Source organism: Sorex fumeus, unplaced genomic scaffold (genome assembly GCF_029834395.1).
Source record: "Sorex fumeus unplaced genomic scaffold, SorFum_2.1 ptg000008l, whole genome shotgun sequence".
NCBI lineage: Eukaryota > Metazoa > Chordata > Mammalia > Eulipotyphla > Soricidae > Sorex > Sorex fumeus.
In genome coordinates, this window is record NW_026606065.1 from 78,423,769 (window position 1) to 78,442,870 (window position 19,102).

Consider the following 19,102-nt stretch of genomic DNA (forward strand, 5'->3'; position numbering starts at 1 on the left):
GCCAGGCTCTCTGAGAGGGCCGGAGTAATCGAACCCGGGTCAGCTGCGTGCAAGGCAAACACCCTACCCACTGTGCTATTGCTCCAGCATTTAGAAAAAAATTTTCATAGCCTTAGAAATATTAGAAGGGATCAAAGAAAGCGCTTTTAATCTGTAAAGCTATGTGTCCTCTACCGGAACACAGATTGTATAAATCTTGGTTTTAAAAATCCAATCAGTGAAGCTTTATACTATAAAACTAGTAATCAAAACATTGTGATAACTGGAATAAAATCAGACTTCGAGAACCAGGAAATGGAATTGAGAGCCCAGAAGTTGGCCCTGGAATGTGTGATAAAATTTATGATTAGTGGATCTGGAGTGATAGCACAGCGGGTAGGGCATTTGCCTCCCATATGGTCCCCCGAGCACTGCCAGGAGTAACTCCTGAGTGCAGAGCCAGGAATAACCCCTGTGGATCACCGGGTGTGACCCCCCCCCCCAAAAAAAGACTTACGATTATTGGGGACAGACAGTGTGTACAGAGGTTCAGCACATGCTGTGCATGTAACTGATTTTGATTCAATCCCCAGCACACATTGTCTGCCAGGTAACCCGAAGCACCAGGGCAGATAATGGGCTGCACTGCATCCCCAGACCCTGCAGTAAACCACTGCCCAGTCAGCTGGGTAGAGGGACCTAGAGGCTCCCAGGCCATCTGAGCACCATTGGAGATGCCTCCCCACAAAAAAATAATAATATAATAATTTACAGTGCATTGAGTGGAACAAAACAAGGAAAGCTACTTTAACAAAATGTGTTGAGAAAACTGATTAGCCATGTGTAAAAATGTGACACTGGATCCCTGTCTCACACCTTTCATAAATGTAAGTTCAAGGGTAGGGTGGGGGAGTTAACTCAAAATGGATTTAAAATACTAGGTTGTTACTAGGATTTAAGATATTAGGATATTAGGTTGTTTCTCTGCATTTTTTTTTTGATACCAGGAATTGTACCTAAAGATCTCAAACTTAGAACCAAACTCATAAAATATATTTTGGGAAACATACATAGACCTCTCCATTATAGTAATCTCTATTTCATTGATCCAGAAAACAAAAACAAAATTTAAAAATGGATCTCTATCAAGTATGAAAGTTTCTGTACCGTGAAGCCTCAAAGAAAACTATGGCTAAAATTAAGACACTCTATTGGATGGGAGAAAATATTCACCATAATCTGACAGAGGACTAATATCCAGCATGCATAAAACACTCATAAAATTCAAGTACAACAGAAATAGTCCCATCTAGAAATGGAGAGACTAGTTAGACACTTCCTCAGAGAAGATCTACAGATTCAACAGGCTTATGAAAAGTGTTCCTCATCAGTAATATTAAGAAATGTAAATCAGATGGCAACAAGATAATATTTTACGCAATGAGAATGGCCCCGAACCAGAAACAACCAGTTCTGGTTAGGGTTTGGTGAAAAAGAGGACCCTCATTCACTAATTGAGACTATCATCCATTTCAATTCTCATTGGAACATTTTAGAAACTCTCTAAAAATTAAAAAATTACATTGCCATCAAACTTCGCCATTTCATTCCTTGGTATCTAGCCCTAAAATATAAACATATTGGCTTGAAAATACATTCCCATATTCATTGCAGTATATAAGATCTGTATACAACCCAAATGCTTAGTGACACGAATGGATAAACAAATCATTGTATCTGTACACAGTGGAATTCTGCTTGACTATAAGAAAAGGTGAAGTGTTGCCCATTGCTACAACTTGGATGGAACTGGAGGGTGTCATGTCATACAGAAAGAATTAAAGGGAAGATGAGTACCAGCTGACCCTACACATATATCGTATATGAAGAAGCAAAAAGCAAGGGAATAGACAGAGTCTGGTAAAAAAAAGCCTTGCACTCTGACAACAGAGCTGAGGTTTCCAGAGTATGGGGCAGGGATGGGATTTGCTACCCATGACACAGGAACAGTCGGGGTGAGTTTGAGGCACTTCAGTGACCATGATAGCAGAGAAACTATACCAAAATCATGAACATTAGCAATTCTATAGATCATGTCACTTTGGTAATAATAGAAGTAATATAAAAATAGATTCCAGTCTGGGGCCAGAGTGATAGTGCAGCAGGTAGGGTGTTTGCCTTGCAGACGGCCAACCTGAGTTCAATCCTCAGCACCCCAGATCGTCCCCCAAGCCCTACTAGGAGTCATCTCTGAGTGCAAAGTCAGTACCCTGAGCACAGCTGGGTATTACCCCCAAACAAAAATAAAGACACTGAAAGTTGTGTTTGTTCAAACATCTACCCAATATGTTTGTTCATTGGGACTATTTGAGAAATAACAATACCTATAGGAGTAGCCAAAATGGTACCGAGTGCAAACTGAACCCATTCACCAAGTGTGTTGGTGGTCCCACTGATTTCTCTCCATTTTATTTTTTCTCACAAAGACATCATGATGTTCAAAACAGACAGATTTGGCCAAGGTCGCATCCAGTGGTGGACCCCACTGTGTGCCATGTGGTACACTGCCTCACACTAAACTTTCTTCAGGGTTATTCTGGGTGCCATAAGGTTCAGGATTTGTGGAGGTTGGGTGGTGGGAGGTGGGGAGGACACTCAACAGTGCTCCGGGGTTGCTCTTGGCTCTGCACTCAGAAATCACTCCTGGGAGTGCTCAGGGAGCCATATGAGATGACAGGGATTGAACCCGGGTCAGCTACATGCAAGGCAAGTATCCCACTCATTGTGCTGTTGCTCCAGCCCCAGTTTGAGGATTTTTTAATGCAGAATTATCATTATGAATCCAAATACCAAAGGTATTTCTTTGCCACACTTTTGAATACCAAACTGTAAATATTGCTGGTCCTTTTGCTAGATAGGCTTTTATCCCTACCCTGAGGAAATGGGCCAGATTAGGTTCTTTACTTTTATTAGAACTTGGAGAAAGAAAATGAAATAAAAACTATTAAACAATGAAGTTTAAGTATTTTTGTCATTTATCATCCTTTGGAGTTTATGGAAATTATATTTCTTGCATGGAACAAATAGCTCCTTGGTCCCTGATCACCTCAATACTTTTCCCCTTGTGTATGTCTGTTTGGTTTTGGATTTTTTTGTTTGGGATCCACCCCACCCACCCCACCCACCCCCGGGTGATGCTCAGGGCTTACTCCAGGCTCTGCACTCTGGAATTACTCCTAGCAGTGCTCTGGTGATGCCGGGGATTGAACCAGGATGTTTGCATGCAAGGTAAATGTCCTACCCACTATACTATGCACACATACACACACACACACACACACACACACACACACACAAATACAGTAACAGGAAAAGCATAGGCAGTAAATGGTTCCTCCCATCAAATGCCAGCCTGCGTTTCCTTCCTCTGCCTGTCCCCTTCTCTTTCCTTTCCTCTATTCTGTATCCACACTTTCTGAAGAACAGTTTGTCGTTTCTATTTTTTTTTTTTTTTTTTTTTTTGTCTTTTGGGTTGCACCCAGTGATGCTCAGGGGTTACTCCTGGCTTTGCACTCAGGAATTTCTCCTGGTGGTACTGGGGAGACCATATGGGATGCTGGGAATCAAAACCACGTCAGCCGCATCCAGCGATGATCAGGGATTACTCCGGACTCTGCACTCAGGAATTATTCCTGGGGGTGCTTGGGGGACTGTATGGGATGCTGGGGATCGAATCTGGGCAAACACCCTCCCTGCTGTGCTATCGTTCTGAACCCCCATTTGTCTTCTTGAGATGATAAAGGAGAACATGCTTGACTTGGACTTAAGGGAGGGGAAATAGGTCCAGGTGGCCAAAGCTGATGATTATGGGAACAAACACCTCATGCTCTGACCCTTGCATTGTGTCTGTGCTGTCTCCCTGCACCTCTTCCTCCAGTTTGCTGCTCCGGGCTTCTGTGCACTCACTCGAACTGAGTGCTGGGGTCTTAGAAGTCCTGCCACTGAGGAGATTAAAGGTAGCCGCTCAATATGCCTTCAAGCGAAAGACAGTCGATTATGTAAGGAGATAAGAGCGAAGTGGAAGCCACATGAAGTAGTAAAAGTGTTCTGGCCATGAAGTCAAGCTGTTTACATCCTGGATCACTGAATAGTCATTCTGTGTTGGCTGATTCAGCATGAATAGCCGGCTACTCTCAAAAATGCTGGCAATACATTCTTTCTGGAAAAGTGAAAATTAAATAGAGGGTTGACAGTCTTACAGTACTTCAGTAAAGAATAGAAATTCGGCAGTAATTTAAAAACAAAACAAGCACGCAGAAAAAGTCTTCCTTACACTGTCATTTGTCTTACCTCATCACATCCCAGAAACTTGTGGGTGACTGTTTTTTCTCAAGAACCTAGCAGAAAACCAAGTCTAGTGTGAATCATCACTTCCTCTCTTCATTTCCTTCTGAACACCTAGCTGATGTAATGGAGATAATGCATATTTTTAGGTAGCCATAAGTATTTTAAATGAGGTTACTAAATGAACCAGCTAGAGCATCAGAATTACTTTGTTACTTATAATACAGGTGAATTGCACTAGATGAGAAATCTCATTTTCCTGAACTCTTTGCCTCTGACAAATGGTGTGATCATGGACAAGACAACATTAAGCTGGGACCTAATTAGTTCTTAATTATATTGTTCTTGTGTAGAATTCAACTTAGTGTTCTCTTTCATTGAGAAGGAGCTCTTAGGTTGAATCATATGATATTGCTAGTTTTATAAAAAGTCAAAAATACTACTTGGTTTCTATCCCAAGGACCCAAAAACTCTTCAGAAAAGACATCTGTGTGCTTATGTTCATTGCAGCACCATTTGCAATAGCCAAAATCTGGAACAGCTCACTGGGTACATGCATGCAGTGGAATGTTACTTGGCTGTTAAGAAAAGATGAAGTCATGCAATTTGCTGCCGGGCAGATGGAACTCAGGAGTTTCATGCTGAGTGAAGGGAGCCAGAAGCAGAGGGACAGACAGAGCATGATCTCCTCAAATATGGAATATAAAGAGACTGTAGTCAGGATAGAACAACTGCCCAAAAGTAACAGCCTGAAAACTGATCACCAGAAGTGAACTGGGGTGCCCAGAGGATTACCAGAAGCAGACACTCTGGTTCATGGTACGGTGTTGGAACTTTTTACCTGTAAAACCCTACCATTGATGGTATTGCCAATCACGGTGCTTAAATTTTTTTAAGCCCCAAATTACCTAGTTCTGAATGATACAGGAGATATTTGTCTATTCTTACCTCAAACATCAACTGTAGGACTCTCCCCTCAAAACAATCCAGAAAAATCTGAATCAGGCCAGATTCGTAGGCCTCCTTGGACGGAAACATAGGGATAAGAGTGGAATGATGTGCTGCTCCTTCAGCAAAACTTATTATTGATGCCAGCGGCTACGCTACTTGTGCCGAAGTAATCATTCTTAGAGCTTTGCTATTTTGTTTACAATTAAGAACATCACTATGGCAGGGTCAGGGCAGGGAGATGAAATGCCAGAGGCCTACTAACTAGTGGCCTGGTATAGCAAATGGCGTTTTTGGCTTTGATTGTAGTTTTTGGCATTTGGCAGGGTTAAAGGATAGGCCATGAAAGTGTGGTCCATTAAAAGCAATTACATTAGTTGGCAGTGATTAATAAATTAAATGATTTCACATAAAAATGTGATGGCATTTTCTTTTTTTGTTTTGTTTTGGGGCCATACAAATAGAGATGCTCAGGAGTTATTCCTGGTTCTGTGCTCAGAAATTACTCCTGGCAGTGGTCAGGAGAGCGTTTGGGATGCTTGGGACCCAAGGATCAAACCAGAGTCAGCCGCATGCACGGCGAACCTTCTACCCATTATACTGTGCCTCTGACTCCTGATAGCGTTTTCTTGACTTGTGAGAAGATCTGGCAATAGTGAGCTTCTGGGTCCAGAGCTATAGTACAGCAAGGAGGGCATTTGCCTGGCATGCTGCAGACCGGGGTTCACTCCTTGACATCCCATATGGTCCCCGGAGCACTACCAGGAGTAATTACTAAGTACAGAGCCAAGAGTAACCCCTGAGCATTGCCAGGGGTGATCCAAAACAAAACAAATAAACAAATAGTGGGCTTGCATTCTTCCAAAATAAGTCACCTCTCTAAGATAGAGCCTGTGTTCCAATTTACAGCTTCCACCTCTCCTCAGGAAGACTTCTACTCAACTTGACAGACTCCTTAAACATTTGAGTGTATGAGTTCTTTTGCCCCGTCCAGTAGAACATTTTGAGTGGTAGAAATGTTTGATGTTTGTATTGTCCAGTATGGTAACTAGTTATAGTGGCCATTAAGCACTTAAAATGCTGTTGATAACCTGAGAAACTGAGTTTTAAATTTTAAAAATTTAATAGCTCTTGGGGGTTACTGTACGTCTTTGGAATTTATCATGAAGTTCCATCTCTAAATGCAACCTCAAACAGTTTTTTCTTTTTTTTTTTTTTTAATTTTTTCTTTTGGGTCATACTAGGCAATGCTCAGGGGTTACTTCTGGCTTTGTACTCAGGAATTACTCCTAGTGGTGCAAAGGGACCATATGGGATGCCAGGGATCAAACCCAAGTTGGCCGCATGCTAGGCAAACACCCTACCTGCTGTACTATTATTGCCCCAAGCCCCTCAAACATTTTTCTCATTCTTCATCTCCTCAACCTCTTTTTATTCAACACATTTATACCTCCTCACCCCGCCACCCCTGATTATTCATCATCTATTCTGCATAGCTATTTCAGATTTTAGGGAGATGAACAGCCATTATTCAACAAAAATAAATATTTGTAGGAGACACTTGTCCAACTATTTGGACGAGCACTTGTATTTGCTTTCTGTAGTCCTTCCAGTAGTTTTGCCAGATGATTATATAAATAGATGATATAATTACCTATTGGAAGCCCTAAAATTTTGTCATTGCTATTGAAATTCACATTCTAACAGATCAACACACGCTGCTATTATAGTTTTCCTGAGCTCTCTTTTGGTCTTAGTCCCAGAATACAAAAATTTTCTATAAATGTGCGGTCTTAGAACTAGGCGCCATCAGAACCTTTTCATAATAGTAAACCAGCTCAGCATATCGCCAGTCACGGCCGCCCACCTGGCCTCCTCACTGCCTTCTGTGTTCTGGCTTTCCCTGGTGAGTGTCTGGACTCCATTCCTGGGCCTACCTCTCCCGGCCACTTCTCTTTCTCCCATCCTGCAAATGGCAGCCTCTTGCTCCTCCTTGGGAAGGGGCTGTTTTATTCCTTTACTGCTTTAATGTCTCCCTTTTAAAAGGTGAAGTAAAACTCTTGAGAAAGTACACCTTCTTGTATCAAGCCTATCATTTTTAAAATGGCATAAATTGCAATCAAATGCAGCAGTTGCTTAAAGGATAGGTGAATACTAAAGTGATAGTATTTACATTAAAAAATGACTCCTACCTTAGTAGTTGAGGGTAGAAACATATGTCATTCTTGTAATTTCTGGTAGTTGTTTAATTCTGTGCTGATAATCAAACTAGCAAGAGAATTTTCTGCCTAGACATGAAAATAGTTTGCATGTGTAAAATCAGACATTATTGTGGTATTTGCTTTTAAGGAATTTTGGTATTTCCTTTGTGATCTAAGTGTCCAATGTCATTCATCTACATAAAGAAGATTATTGAATTGCTTTTACATGAAAAGCTCTATACTAACAATGAAATGGATCTGTTGACTAAAATTTGAAGACACATTTTTTTCCTAATCTTCCAACAGTTTACTACAGTAGAATTGGACTTTTTTTCACGTGTGGAGACTAAACAGAATGCTTCTAAATAATTATTGAGTAAATGAAGAAATCAAAGGGCAAATAAAATCCTGGAGAACAATGAAAATGAAGAGACAGGCTTATCTCTTGCTGTGGGATGCAGCCAAAGCAGTACTAAGAAGGAGATTCATCACTATACTGGCTCACATCAGTAAACAAGAGACTCAGGGCCTGAGAGAAAGTGGGCAGGGAGCTTGCCTTGCATGCGACCAACCCAGGTTTCATCCCCACCACTTCATATGATCCCTCCTTAGCCTTTTCAGCAGTGATCCCTGAGCACCACCCGGTATGACTCAGAAAACAAAACAAAACAACCTGGAGACTACCAGGAGCAACCCCAAAGCACAGAACTGGGAATAGCCCTAAGCGAAAAAGAAAAAAAAAAGTATGTGATTATATCAGTTGATACTAAAAACCTTTTTATCATGATAATTTTAAAATATAAAATTGGGAGAAGGAAAAATGGTCTTGCCTAATAAAAGCCATCTGTGACACACCTACAGCTAACATCATTTTCAATGGTTAAAAACTAAAAGCGCCCTTTTTAGCTCTGGAACCTGACAAGGATATCTGCTCACCCTACTGCTTCTTAACATAACTTTGGCAGTCCCCGTAAGCAAATAGGTAAGAAAGTGATATTAAAGGAATCTGTATTGGGGAAAAAGAAGTAGAACGGTTGATATTTGCAGATCAGTATACCTCAAGGGGGAAAAAAGTATGTATAAACAAATGGTAGTTTATCAAATTTTTAAAGCAAAAAAAAAAATGATTGCAGATAAAGAAAATAATGCCAGCCCAGCAATGAGGGGATATTTGCACATCATATATCTGATAAGATTTGTATATATCACATCATATACAAATCTATGTAGCCCTGTAGCACTGTCCTCCCATTGTTCATCGATTTGCTCGAGCGGGCCCAGTAACGTCTCCATTGTGAGACTTGTTGTTACTGTGTTTGGCATATTGAATACGTCACGGGGAGCTTGCCAGGCTTTGTCGTGCAGGCGAGATACTCTCGGTAGCTGGCCGGGCTCTCCGAGAGGGGTGGAGGAATCGAACCCGGGCCACTGCATGCAAGGCAAACACCCTACCACTGAGATCAAGTGTAGTATCTGTTCTTATCAGTAACAAATCTGTGTAATATATAAAAAATCCAACTCTGCAACGAAAACCACCCCAGTCAAAACATGAACAGGGCCAGAGCAATAGTATAGCGGATAGGGCATTTGCCTTGCACATGACTGAACCAGGTTCTATCCTTGGCATTTCATATGGTCCCCCATGCATCTCCAGGAGTAGTTCCTGAGTGCAGAGCCAGGAGTAACCCCTGAGCATCTTTGTGTGTGACCCAAAAAAAAGCAACAACAACCAAAAAAACCCACAAACAGAAGGCTTTTCTGAGGAAAAATCATAAATCGTCCACAGACTCATGAAAAATTGCTGAACATTCCTTCTTATTAGGCAAAGCCAAATCCAGATCACACTGAATCAAAATTAAAATCACCTGACACTCATGAGAGTGACCTTATTTATTCATTTATTTTTTTGTAAAGGAAGCTATTGGTGAAGAAAAAGAAACTGGTGAACGGTTGGTAAAGCAAGTTGGTGCCTCTTAGGAACCTCTTGACGAGGTTCCTTAAATATTCCTCTTTTAGAAAAATAAGACACAATTGTATGTGATCCAACAGTACCCTGCCAGGGTATTTATCTGAAGGCTATGATAGCATGTATTTGGAACTATATTTGAACTTCCTGTATTTATTGCAGCTTTATGTGGAAACAATGTAAGTAGGTAGATGACTAGATAAAGAAGGTGTAATGCATGTATGCATACACACCTAACAGAACACTGCTCTGCCATTTAAAATGATAAAACCACCTTTGGGGACAGATGAATGACTTGTTTTTTCAATTTATTTTTTATTTTAATGAATCACCGTGAGATAGTTACAGACTTACAAACTTTAATCATTGCGTTCCAGTCAAACAATGTTCAAGTACCCATCCCTCCACCAGTGCCCATTCTCCACCACCAGTGTTCCCAGTATCCCTTCCATCACCCCCACCCCTTCCCACCCCCTGCCTCTGTGGCAGGCACATTCCCTCTCACTCTCTCTCTCCTTTTGGGTGTTATGGTGTGCAAGATAAATGACTCTTGTGATAATGCTAAGTTAAATAAAGGAAAACATAAGGTTACCTGATTATTTCTGTGTACAAGAGGAATTTCCAAGAACATGAACTAACAATAAATGATAAAACTAAGCACTGTATTTGGTGTTTAAAAATATAGCAGCAACATGGTGATCACCAGCCTGAAGAAGAGAGGGGAGAGGAGGGCGAGAGGGAGGGGGTTCATGCTGAGGGCACGTAGAACATTGGTGGTGGAATGTGGTAATTATAGACGTAGAGAGATGGGAAGCCAAAACCTTGAAATTTTGTATTATAAACCAATGATGAATCAGAGAACAACTTGTTTAGACAAATAGTTTGGATTTGTGATGAATTTTTACATTTCCAAAATTTTAAAATTACCTGAAGTGGAATGTTTTTAATGCTACATGAATCTTTAATAAAGTATAACAAGAAAAGATATTTAGGTAATTTTGATAAGGGTGATTCTGAGCCATTTTGATTCTGGCCTAATGAAAGTGACATGTTTGCAGCTGGGATCATTGTAGGCAGGTTACCAAGTAGCACTGTTCTCCCATTGTTCATCAATTTGCTCAAGCGGGCACCAGTAACGTTGCACAACAAATTGTGAGACTTGTTGTTACTGGCTTTTTTTTGGGGGGGGACATATCTAATATGTCACAGGTAGCTTGCCAGGCTTTGCCATGAGGGCAAGATACTCTCAATAGCTTGCCGGGCTCTCCGAGAGTTTACCAAGTATCAAGGAAAATTACTTATTTTGAATAAATTTATTGAGATTTGAGTTAGAGACTAATTTTGTTACATAACCTTTTAGGAAACTACGGAAGTGAGTATTTCGATTACCTCTTTAAGTCTTGGGGTAAAAGTAAAAAAGTATCTTGAGTTTTCCAGTTCTTTTTTGACAGAAAGTGGGATTGAGATGGCAGGTAAATATTTGAATAGTTGGGGCCGGAGAGATAGTACAGCAGGAGGGGGCTTTGCCTTGTACACGGCTGACCCGGGTTGGATCCCAAACATTCCATATGGTCCCCTGAGCACCGCCAGGAGTTAGAGCCAGAAGTAACCCATGAGCATCACCATTTCTTTTTGGTGTGACCCAAAAAGAAATCTACAGAAATAACAACAACAACAACAAAATTTGAATAGTTTTCAGCATATTCACAGAAAATGCCCTTTCAGTATCTTATTATGGTTGTCATTTTATTTATTTTGCTGCTCTTAGAAAAAGTCCTTGAACTTTTTCGTTGATGGGAAATAAGAGATAAAACGAACTTTTTAATATTACTAGAAACACTAGTAATTCAGTGAGTTCTAGCCTTGTAAGAATGTTCATGTATAATTTAAATTCTGAAATGATGATAGCAAGTAACTCCATTTCAAAAAAGTAATTTATCAAAGGAAGGTAAAGTGTGGCCTGGTTGCACCTAATGAACACAGAATATTATTTTTTTGCTATTGTTTCTTGAAAATAGCATCACATTTTAAATTTTCTTGAAAAGTTAAAACCTAGTTTTAATAATAATGGTCAGTACTACAGTAAAGCTTTTTACTGTAGTAAAAATTTCTGTGTATAGTTTGCTGTTTTGCTTTACAGATAAAAATATTTCCACCTTATTTTATACTAGTTTAAACAAACCTTATTTGACTTTAAATACATGTTGAGGTCAGTAACGTTTAATTTAATGCATTGTTTAGTGATGAAGTAGGGTCGTTGACTATTTTAAGGTTCAGTTCTATGGAGTTCATGCCCAATTCAATCAGCTTAATCAATGGCTGAACAAATAGTAGTAGTCCTAAAAAAAAAAAAGGATTTAGTTCTGTAAAAATAGGTTATATTTCAGCCCATAGGTTGAAATATAACACTTTATTTTTTTAATTTATATTAGTGAAACACCATTAGGTACAGTTGTCACGGTCACAACAGTCACGGTCCTCCCGTTGTTCATCGATTTGCTCAAGCGGGCCCAGTAACGTCTCCATCGTGAGACTTGTTGTTACTGTGTTTGGCATATCGAATACATCACGGGTAGCTTGCCAGGCTCTGCCGTGCGGGCGAGGTACTCTCGGTAGCTTGCTGGGCTCTCCGAGAGGGGCAAAGGAATCGAACTTAGGTCGGCCTTGTTGGCTGCTTGCAAGGCAAATGCCCTACCCGCTGTGCTATCGCTCTTGGTTTTCAATTTTACAATGATCCAGTATCCATCCCTCCACCAGTGCCCATTCTCTACCACCAATGATCCAGTATCCCTCCTACCCCCCAACCCCCTCATCCCACCCCACCTCTCTGGCACGACATTCCCTTTTGTTCTCTCTCTCATTTTGGGTGTTGTGGTTTGCAAAAGAGGTATTGAGTGGCAATCATGTTCGGTCTGTAGTCTACTTTCAGCATGCATCTCCCATCCTGGGAGGATCCTCCCAACACCCTTTACTTGGTGCTAAATATAACAGTTTTGAGTGTTGAATCATAGCTATCCTCTTTTTATTGAAACAAAACCTTTGGAGTTGACTTTTTAAATGTATTATAAGGTTAAATTTTTGTGTGAGCTCTTCATTTTTAAGAAGTTACATCTCTTTTCCTTTATATACTAAAATACTAAATACAAAATCGGTTGAATATGGATAGTGGAACTAACTTTTAGAACTATTGCATTCTAGTTCAAGATAAAAGTATGCCACATTAGCCTGAATTAGGATAAGTGACTACAAATAAATTCAAAAGTGTTAACAGTATGACGAGAATCAGCTACTATTTTTAAAGAGGCACTTACCTAAACAAACTGAAACACTAAGGAATTTTCAAACTGTGAAGTACTGGGAATGAGCATTAAATGTGGACAAAGAAACTAGTACTAATGTCACCTTCCTTGGGTGTCTCATAAAATCATATTATGAGATGATCAAAAGGTAGAAAAGAGAAGATAATTTAGTGGCAGCCCAACAGATTACTATTCAGAAAGGTCAAACCTCTGAGAACTATTTGGGACTAGGACTAAAGTTAGAACTCCAGAGGTATACTTAGAATCAGTAAACATTCCCATGTAGGTCCTCAGTCACCTTTTTTTGTCTCTACAGGTTTATCTTTTAGCAGCTTTGAGACATCTCAGCTTGGATAAATCCTTTCCACCCAAGTCTTGCTTGACTTGGAAACATAGGCAGGACTGCTGTAACTTATGCAGCCGAGGGGCTGCGTGCCTTAGGATTAATACTGACTTCATAGCTGCACGCAGCTGTCAGCAATACCAACCCCTGTCCCTCCTCGGTACTGCAGTTTAAGATGAACATTTGTTTGATGTTTTTCTTCCACTCCCACAAGTCTTTACTACTACATCCCTATCCTCTAACCCAGCTCCTAGTGGGCACAGGAACCTAGTTTACACTTGGTAGATGATCGAGTGCCCAAAAAATACCTCCTAAAATCTGGTCATAGCACATTGGCAGTCTGACACAGGTGAGGGGTTTGCTATGGTTGGAGAGAGAAGCAGGGGCTAGATTGCAGAGGGATGTGAAGTCACGTGAAGTAGTGTGTGCCTTCCCACACAGCAAGGGGTTGAGAACTCACATCTCTCTGGTGGACACCTCCCTCCTTGACCTCTACCTAATTATCGAAAAATAATTCAGTAAAATAAGTTTTGTGAAAATTATTATATCTTATAATGGGGCCATTTAGTCCTTGTCTGGGGTTTACTGAGCTCTGTGTGGCTAGTTCCTCCGTCTGTGTTATTGGATTTGTTTCTTGAGCTTAGTTGGCTTCTATGCTACTTTCCCATCGAATTTGGTGTGCCCCTACTGGGTTGTCAGTACTGTGGAATTTGGAGACATTGCTCCTGGAGCTCCCAGATCTGTAGAACAAGGCCAGTAGCTTTCCATAGTGGCAGCTATGGGTGTGACTGCTGGGACGTCTGGCAATATGGGGATAGGGGGAGCTGAGGGAGGCTGCAGACCTCCACTCTGAGAAGACCCCAGAGTTCTCTGCCTGAAAACCCGTGTACCTAGACTTTTTGTCATTTTGGCATCTCTGCAGAGATGATTCGTGAAGCAATGGCATGGTGGTGGCTGTGGGGGTAGGGATGGCTCCCAAGGTTTTTCTTTTTAAATGTGCTTAATGTTCCTACTGTCTCACCCATAAGTTTATTTTTTGGTTTCTATCAAGGAAACTTTGATAAATATGTATATTTTATGCACAAGAATGTTCATCTTGGGGCTGGAGAAACAGCACAGCGGGGAGGGCGTTTGCCTTGCACACGGCCGTCCCGGGTTCAACTCCCAGCATTCCATATTACCCCTGAACACTGCCAGGGGTAATTCCTGAGCGCAGAGCCAGGAGTAATCCCTGTGCATCGCCAGGTGTGACCTAAAAAGCAAAAAATTAAAATTAAAAAGAATGTTCATCTTCTTATTATCTTTATTTTCGTAATTTGAAAATGCTAAGTGCTTAATGTCAGAATAATGGTTAAGTATATTACAGTTCATAACAGTGTAGCTTTTAGACATTTAAATATTAATTTTTAGTTAAATAACTCCTATAGTATTTATAGGTTTCAAATTTGGTATTATGTGCCCAAAAGTGAGCATCCCCTAAGCCAGGGTTGTGACTTCTACTTTTTTTTTTTTTTTTTTTTTTTTTGCTTTTTGGGTCACACCCAGTGGTGTTCAGGTGTGTTACTCCTGGCTCTGCACTCAGGAATTATTCCTGGAGATGCTTGGGGGACCATATGGGATGCCGGGGATCGAACCCAGGTCGGCTGCTCGCAAGGCAAACACCCTACCTGCTCCAGCCCCGTGGCTTCTACTTCTTGAAGGGATTTTAAATGATGATGAAAATGTTCATCTAGTTAGGCAGCACAAGACCCCGAGTGCCAATGTATCTCTTTTTATTTGGCTTTATCTCTTACTATGTAAATAGAAACTTTGAATTAGCAACTTGATTAGGTTTAGACCATATGGTTGAAGATAATTCATTTTTTATACCAAGATTTTTTCCCAGAAATTTAAAACTAGTTTTTTGTTTCATTTTACTATAATAGATAAGATTAGAAATAAGTTGTAGAATTATAATGAGATGGTTTATATATTTAGCTTACATTTTATATCTGTGTGTTTTTCAATGATTAACTTATAAGCTTGGAAGCTGAGGCTACAGTACAGTGGGTAGGACATTTGTCTTGCACTCAGCTGACCCGGGTTAAATCCCTGCATCCCATATGGTCCCCCGAGCCCCGCCAGGAGTAATTACTGAGTGCAGAGCCTTGGGTAACTCCTGATCATCACCAGGTGTCACCCAAAAAGCCAAAACAAAACTAGTAAGCCATTTGAGGCTACTTTCTAAAATATTGTTATTTTTTATATAAAATTATAGGAATAACTTGAGATTTCACTGTACTAAACAAGTTTGTTGATGTCTGTTTTTCAGATTGCAAATAGAAGAATCATCTAAACCTGTAAGGCTGTCACAACAGCTGGACAAAGTTGTGACAACCAATTACAAGCCTGTTGCTAATCACCAATACAATGTAAGTGTTCATGTCTTTATTCTGTCACATCTCTCTTCAACATAGACACTCAGATTTTGAAAGACCTTCAGCAGTCAGGCACTTTGCTATTTATCAGGAACCTGAATTATCCAAACTTGGTAAGAAACATGACAGTTTCCTAAAAGTAAATGGTGGGAGGGCTGGAGCAGTAGCACAACGGGTAGGGTGTTTGCCTTGCACGCGCCCGACCCGGGTTCGATTCCCAGCATCTCATATGGTCCCCTGAACACCGCCAGGAGTCATTCCGGAGTGCAGAGCCAGGAATAAACCCAGTGCATCGCCAGGTGTGACCCAAAAAGGAAAAAAAAAAGAAGTAAATAGTGGGACAGGGGGACTGGGGGAGGGACAACACTGAGAGTGGTGAAGGGAAGCAGACATTGGTAGAGAGTGTGGTGCTGGGAGTTTGTGTGCAAGAAACCCTATCCTGAACAGTTTTGTAAATCAGGGTGTCCAAATTCTGTGGGTTTTTTTTCTTTTGGGGTCACACCAAGCGATGCACAGGGGTTACTCCTGGCTTTGCACTCAGGAATTACTCCTGGCAGTGCTCGGGGGACCTTATAGGGTGCTGGGAATCGAACCTGGGTCGGCCGTGTGCAAGGCAAACGCCCTACCAGCTGTGCTATCGCTCTAGCCCCCTTTTTCTATTTTTTTTTTAATTTTTAGCTTTAAAAATTCTAACTTTAAAAAAATTTTAACTTTATGTGTGGTTTACAGAGTCGTTCATAATACAGTTGTTTTAAGCCATGCAATGTTCCAACACCAGTCCCACCACTAGTGTGACCTTCGTTCCACCGCTGTCCCGTTTCCCACCCACCTCCCAAGACTGCCCCTGTAGCAGGCACAAATCCATCTGTAATTGGGCACCTGGTTGTCATAGTATGGCTATTTTGCTAAGTGCAGCAGTGAACATGTGTGTTCATATATTCTTTAAAATTAATTTTCTTGTGTGTTTGGGGGCTATACATCCTTTTTATAAAGAAATGGTAACTCAAAATAAGTGGATACAAGTGTCAGATAATCTGAGACATTTTTTTGTCTATTGATTAAACAAATAGATAAAAGTCTACTTTTTTATATACTTATAGTCCAGATTTCTCAACTCTTACATTAAAATACATACAACATTTTGGAGCCAAATGGGCCTAGAAATAAAATGTGTATCTGTAAATTGTGATTTTTTTTTCGCATTACTTTTCTGTAGGAAAATTTTAGTGATTTGTTTCGAAAGCTTAGGGCTTATCACCTTTGACCTAGCAGTCCTGATGCTAAGCATTTCTCACAGTCAGCCAGTTGCTCCGTGTATATACACAATAATGTTTCTTGCAGCCACAAATGCTTTTTAAATTCCTTCTTTGTGTCTGAGATATCTGTTCCTAGGAAACCAAATAGATCAAAATGTGAATTTCGGGGGCAGCTACTTCTTTGAATTCTTTTGTTATGCCTTTTCAAATCAAACACCAGTTGAGATAGAATCTGAGTTTTCTTTGATGGAGTGAGTCCATATTTCTCTTATTATGATCATTTTCCCCTGCATTTCACAAGAAGGGTAACTCATTATGTGGTTGCAGATCATGATTTCTGAAACAAAAGGAAGATCTCTTCGGGGTCAGTCCGAGCTGGCACGTGCTGCTGTCTAGGCTCTGGCCTCTGCCTATATTCTTAACAACACTGGCCCTGTCACCGCCTTGAAGGTCACTCCAAACGTCCTAGTTTCAGAATGCCCTTACAGGGGCTGGAGCGATAGCACTGTCCTGTCCTTCCATTGTTCATCAATTTGCTCGAGTGGGCCCAGTAACGTCTCCATTGTGAGACTTGTTGTTACTGTGTTTGGCAAATCGAATATGTCATGGGTAGCTTGCCAGGCTTTGCTGTACAGGCGAGATACTCTCGGTAGCTTCCCGGGCTCTCCAAGAGGGGCAAAGGAATTGAACCCGGGTCAGCCCGGCGTGCCACGTGCAAGGCAAACGCCCTACCCACTGTGCTATCGCTCCAGCCAGTGAGTCATGTAGTCATCTTTTATTAGGGTTTTATATATATGAAATGAAGACTAACTATAATCTCCACATTGCATTATCTGAACATTTAGGGCTCTCCCCCCCCCCCACCCCCCACCCCACCGCCCGTACACACACACAGGAGAAAATGAGAGTGTAAAGCCACTGGCATAGCTCTTAAAAGCATGTTTGTCATTTTACTAAATTATATAATAAATATAAAACTTGGTTTCTTTTCAGACGATGATGTTGACTTTTCATAGATGGAGAAAGATTAACATAGTTTAAGAATTTGAGCATATGTAACCACGATGTTTTAAAGAAAAGGGCCAGGAAGATGACGCAGAGGGATAGAGTTCATGCTCTGTATGTGGGAGTCCCAGGTTGGATGCCTGAATACTTCTGGGTGTGTCCCCTGAGCAGGTAGAGTTCAGAGATACCCACCCTTACCCCCCACCCTCCAAAGAAGTGACTTTAAAATATTTAAAATATTTCTGTGAAGGCTTGTTTCTTCACTTTCGTGTTCTCCCTGGAACACATTTCTCTTACTCGCCTCAGTGTCTTTTTGCCTGCCTATTTCCATTCTAGAGAAAGTTGTGTTCTCTCTCAAACATGTACGTCAACCTTTCTCTCCCCTCACATATTTCTAAATATGTTTCAATAAAAACTTTTCTTGCTTCACAAAAATAATTAACTCTGCAAAGAATCTATAGGTAATCTTAATAGAGGTCGGAGGGATAGTATGACAGGTAGGATACTTGTCGTGCATGTGGCCATCCCGGGTTTGATCCCTAGAATTCCATGTGGTCCCCCACGACCACTAGGAGTAACCCCTGAGCATCACCAGGTGTGGCCCTAAATCCAACCCAAATAAAAGTAATCCTAATAAAGCAATTATATGAACAAGAAAGTAGAAAACCTTGGGGCTCTCTCCGCCCTTGGAGAAGCCTGGGTTCTCTCTTGAGCACAATACTCTCCTCTCTCTCTCCCACTTTCTCTCCCTCCTTCCCTTAAACTCTCCAAATAAAAACCGTATAATTTAAAAAAAAAAAAGTAGAAAAACTATCACTTCTCATGCTCTTAAAATAATCACTTTACCAGTAACTTTATGGGATAGAAGTGTATCATCAGATCTAACTTGAACTTGGCCCTTCCAACAATGGAAATTGTCGCTATCATTTCAAGTATGATGTCCTCACTTCATGTCATTGATGATTCAGGTAGTGTCTGTCGTGAAACTAAAAGCAACCCTAAATAATCCAAACAGAACAGGATTTGACGTACGGAATTCATTACAGATGGTTTACAGCTAAAAAATTGAAAAAGGGAGGAGGAGGTTGGTTATTGGATATCAGGAAGCTGCTGCCGCTGCTGGGTACAGCTCCCACAAGTACAGAAAAAGAAAAATTTCTCTTCCTCCTACTTTTATTCTACCAGTGGCAAAAAAAAAAAAAAAAAAACAGCTGGCAAGGAATTTTGGGGAGTATATTTTGCAGGTCCCCTCCTGCCATGGCTTCTGCAGTCTGGAGCTGAAGGCTTGGGCAAAATAACTGGCACTGTGACCCATGACCCAGGTGTGTGTTGTGCTGTGAATTG

At 40.8% G+C, this 19,102-nt stretch overlaps 1 protein-coding gene across 1 annotated transcript in view; it reads left to right on the forward strand.

The window, feature by feature from the left end:
* GTF2F2 (general transcription factor IIF subunit 2) overlaps positions 1–19,102 on the forward strand; it is a 150,786-nt gene that overhangs the window by 108,622 nt on the left and 23,062 nt on the right. Inside the window, exon 6 of the mRNA XM_056109796.1 lies at positions 15,392–15,491. Within this exon, the coding sequence (XP_055965771.1) occupies positions 15,392–15,491 (100 nt within the window). The remainder of the gene's footprint in view (positions 1–15,391; positions 15,492–19,102) is intronic.